The sequence below is a fragment of the Tupaia chinensis genome, unplaced genomic scaffold (assembly GCF_000334495.1).
Source record: "Tupaia chinensis unplaced genomic scaffold, TupChi_1.0 Scaffold000341_1, whole genome shotgun sequence".
Classification (NCBI taxonomy): Eukaryota; Metazoa; Chordata; class Mammalia; order Scandentia; family Tupaiidae; genus Tupaia; species Tupaia belangeri.
The window spans coordinates 4,321,459-4,325,715 of NW_006159835.1; the positions used below are offsets into that span (position 1 = coordinate 4,321,459).

The 4,257-nt window shown below is 46.9% G+C and overlaps 1 protein-coding gene across 2 annotated transcripts in view; it reads left to right on the forward strand.

The window, feature by feature from the left end:
- LOC102478605 (B-cell lymphoma/leukemia 11A-like) overlaps nt 1-4,257 on the forward strand; it is an 8,323-nt gene that overhangs the window by 1,840 nt on the left and 2,226 nt on the right. The window contains exon 1 of one of the 2 annotated variants that reach the window (XM_006152227.3): nt 33-95. The exons of the other annotated variant lie outside the window; for it this stretch is intronic. Coding sequence (XP_006152289.1) covers nt 47-95 — 49 coding nt within the window. The 5' untranslated portion in view covers nt 33-46. Of the gene's footprint in view, nt 1-32; nt 96-4,257 lie in introns of those variants that run through there. 2 annotated transcript variants of the gene reach the window in all.

Sequence of the window (4,257 nt, forward strand, 5' to 3'; positions counted from 1 at the left end):
CCCCCCCGCCGCTCTCCCCCGCCCCCCACTCCCCCGGCCGCGCCGGATGCGGAGCAGACGCGGCGCGCGGCGGTGTGAAGTTACAGCCCGGCCAGGTACCGGCGGGAAGGAAGGGCAGTGTTCGCAGGACTCGGGAAAGCCGGGCCCTTCTTTGGAAGGATGCAGTGGGGGCTCAAAGGACGGACCCGGAGCACAGTCCGAGCTGCTCCCTCGTACTTCTATCCCTCTTAGGTCCATCTCGGGACACTCCTGGCTGGGAGGGTTAGTCCCCACTTCTTATCCCGGTGCGGGAAGTGGGTTAAAGTGCAAGTTTGTGGGGGTGTGTGCGGGGGTTGCTCCTTAACTCATTTTCTGGGTGCGCAGAAGGGGCGGGAGCCATACCGGTCCTCAGGACACCCCCTCCCGCTACGTGGGCTGAGGAGCCATTCGGTCGCTAGGAGGCAGAACAAGATCAAGAAAGCTCAGCGAACTTGAACCTGTACCAGAGCCTCCCCCACCCCCTGCCCGGCGTTTCTCGGCCGGGGAGGGACGAGCTTTGAGAAGGTGGGGGTGGGGGGAACGTACGGTTAGGCTGAATTCCCTTTCTTCCCCCCACCCCTCACCCCTTATGTCTTTGTTCTTCACTTTGACTTTAAAAATACTCTGGCCTGGGCTACAGAGAAACGCCGGGGCACGCTGCCGACACCCCCGTGCGCGAGCAGAAACCATCGCACTCTGGGCGCGGATCCGAGTGCAGTTTTCGCTCTCTTTCGGGGCGGGCATTTTGGTAGCGAGGAACAGGGAGCGCGCGCTCTTGGACTTCGGGGCAGGGACGAAGGAAGGGCTATGGCAAGTTTGCACTTGGACTCCAGGTTCACTTCTTCCACCCTCTCTCCCCCACGCAAAGCACAGCCTCGGCTGCCGCGGCCAGCTTGCTGCATCGCTCTGCAGCCCCACGCAGCCGGACAGCCTCCCCCCGCCCCCTTCCTGGCTCCCGCAGCTTTCGCCTCGGAGCCCGAAATCACAACAATAGTAATAGTTATCATCATAATGATGCGGGCAAGCAGCGTCATTAATAATGAATAACCGCAGCCGCCACCGCGCGCACGCGGATGCCTAGAATTGCGGGGGGAAATGCATTCGCGGAGGTCTATGAAAGTAAGAAGTGTAAGCGGGTGGACACAGAATGAATTTCTGGACCCACGCTTGGGGTGCGTGTAGTTATACCGACACTGCACCGGGTTATCCAGCTGAGTTTTCCAAACCTCGTTTCCTTTCTCACCACTAGCTAGCCCCGTGGCCCGGCCGCACCGTCGTGGAGGCGGCGGCCGGGGCCCCCTGGCTGCCCGCTGTCTACCGGTCTCCGACCCCAAGGTCCTGCGGGGCCGCAGCACGTGTTCGTAGCAGGCGCGGCTCAAGCTAGCAAGCCAGCGTGCTTTGTGCTTGTGCCTCAAGTCCCGGCGCCCAACTTCACTTTCAGCGCGGCCCACTCCTGCCCCGCCATCTGGCCCGGCCTGTAGCCCCTGGCTTCGCTTTTGTTTCTTTGCTTTTCCCCCTCTGCATTTCAGCCTCTGTTTGGTACTTTACCCTGTGAAGACCAGGGGAAGGTCCTGGAAAGCAAACTTGAAGACACCTCTCCTTTGCCCCTCCCCCTCCCTCAGCCGCTTTCTTTCCCTACTCCTTCCCGACATTTCTTCCAAGGCTTTTTTCCTGTCTTTTCTTTTTTCCTTCTTTCTCTTTTTTCCCTTGAGAATTTATTCCTTTGCAACAACAGAGAGGAAAGAGATCTCAGTTTGCCGCTGAGACATTGAGATTGAGACGTTTCAGTCTGCCTTGCAGTGTGAATGCAGAGCCATTTTATTTTCCATTTCTTCCTCCCCCTTGTAGAGAGAATTCGCGGCTAATTATTATGATTATTTGCCCACTCCCTTCCACTTCAATCGAGGACTCCCTGCTTTGTAGCCAGAGTTTAGGCCTGAGCTTAGAAGCTATGGTTATTGTAGGGGTGAAGGAGGATGGAGTTGAATTGAGGGAGGGGGTAAAATGGCTGAGGTTAGAAGGAAAAAGAGGAATTTGCATGAAAATACAGAGAAATTGTCAGATGCCCAGAAAGGAAATGTTGATTGCCACTGAGAAAAGATGTCAATGCAAATCAGTCGAGTACACCAAGAGAACTGTATTTTCATATTTTCTTTGTGACCCACTTCGCATGGTTTTTAAATAATATAGCAGCAATAATAAAAACACGTTTTGATATTTGTCTGCACGTCACCAGCCAAATGTTTTGCAAGGAGCCCGATGTTAAACGTATTTCATACGTTAGGATATAATTCTTGTTAATTAGCAATAATTTACGTTAAGAGCATAGAAAATGTTGAGGTTACAGGTTTTATATCTGTACATTTGATCATCTTGTTATTTTCAAGAACTTTGCCTCCTATAAAATTAATTAGGTGAAATGTGGAGGTGTAATCAGCAACCTCTGAATTACCACTTCATTTCCTGGTTTTGATTGTAAATCAGTTCAGTCACTACATTTAGAAGACTTTAACCAAGTCTGTTTTGTACCGAATTCCCTCCGAATTCCCTTTAACTGTTTGATACCTAGGAGTATATTTTCTTTTGCTCCTAAATAATAACCACTTTCAGAAATGTGTCAGGCCTTGGGAATTAAAAAAAAAAAAAGGATCTTAATGGTAGAATTAAAAAATGTTTTTGCAAAGGTTTCACATATTACTAACTTTAATATATTTCCTGCATCTTCCTTCAATCTATAAAGCTCAGAACTCGTAGTTATTGCCATACCAAAAAAAAAAAAAAAAGAAAGAAAGAAAAGCTGCATTTGTCAATGTGTACTTAAAATCCTTAATTCACATAGCAGGGATCTTGGAGGATGACTTCCTATTCAAGTCCTCACTTGGTTAAAATGAAAGGAAATGTAGGAGAAAAATGACATAAAGGCACAATGCAGGAGCGTATCCGCTTGCCTTTTATTTGAAAGGTATGCATGTGTATTCTGTTTTTATCTTTTGGTCAGTGTGTTGGGCAAAAAATGTAAGTGCTCACTTTGCTGTCTTCATTAGTAGGAATATAACCTTCATATTCCTGTGGTGACCTTATGTTAAATTAGGAGGAGTACCAGAGGCTAGAAATGATGACATGTCCTAGTTGAGCACAGGTGCAGCTAGGCAGGGCTCTCTCAATATTATTTCACCCAGCACATCTGGGAGTTACTCCAGATCTTCCCCCTCAATATCCAGCCTGGGTAGGGTTGAAATAAATTTAACCTGAGTTCACTGGATTTTTGCACTTTATCAAATCTGTTCCAATATTCTACACTCAAATTAAAATCTATTTTTTGATTCTCTGTGGCTTTAAGTTCATTAAATGTGAAATTGGCAGCTTGCTAAAGAAGGTCAGACTGATTAACTGTTTAAGACTTGTACATTTTCTGCTTCGGTTTTATTAACTGGAAGCATCCTGGATGTGTTTGGTATTTTGTGTGTGTGTGTGTGTGTGTGTGTGTGTGTTTAATCCGGTAGAGAAAGCATGAGTTCATGAGCAGAGACTTACCAACTCTTGTTTCCCCTTTGGAAAGTTAAAAAAAGGTAGAAGCTGTTTAAACAGATACTGGAGTATTTTGGTGCAAAGTTGGGGGGGGGAGGCAAACAGGAAAGACAGACGCGTCTACCTGGTTATACCATCCGCTGGTGATTATGTGTGCAGAAATAGTCCCGTAATGAAGTGTTTTGGAGCTCATTCAGAAAATTTGTCAACTTTGACAACATTAGTGACTTCTCAGCCTTGTTCTGATATGTGGTGTTTGCTTGACCACTCTGATATTTCTGTCATGGATGCCACCAAATGCAAACATGTTTAGGATATTTTAGGCATTTCTTTCTTCAAAATGAAAAAATGACTAATTGGCTTATTTTCTTAAGTACTCAGAAGTATCCCATTTAGCTAATGTGTCTGAGAAGAATTGCCGGTGAATTTGGTATTTCTTTAATTCCGTGGCACTGCTGAGAGTGAGATCAGAAAGGTTTTGGCAGTGTGAATTATGCTGCCTTATGATTATTATTTAGACCCGTCTTACAGGTGAAGGCAGTCGTTTTCTTATTACGGCAGTGTAAATGTGGCACGTTTTCCCTGTGATGTAGTAGCTTTCTAATTTATGAAGCCATGTCTGTATACTTAGGAGTATATACATTCACACACAAAGGGGGTGTGTGTGTGTGTGTGTGTTCACCTTTTCTTTTATTCTTTGGCACAATAGAC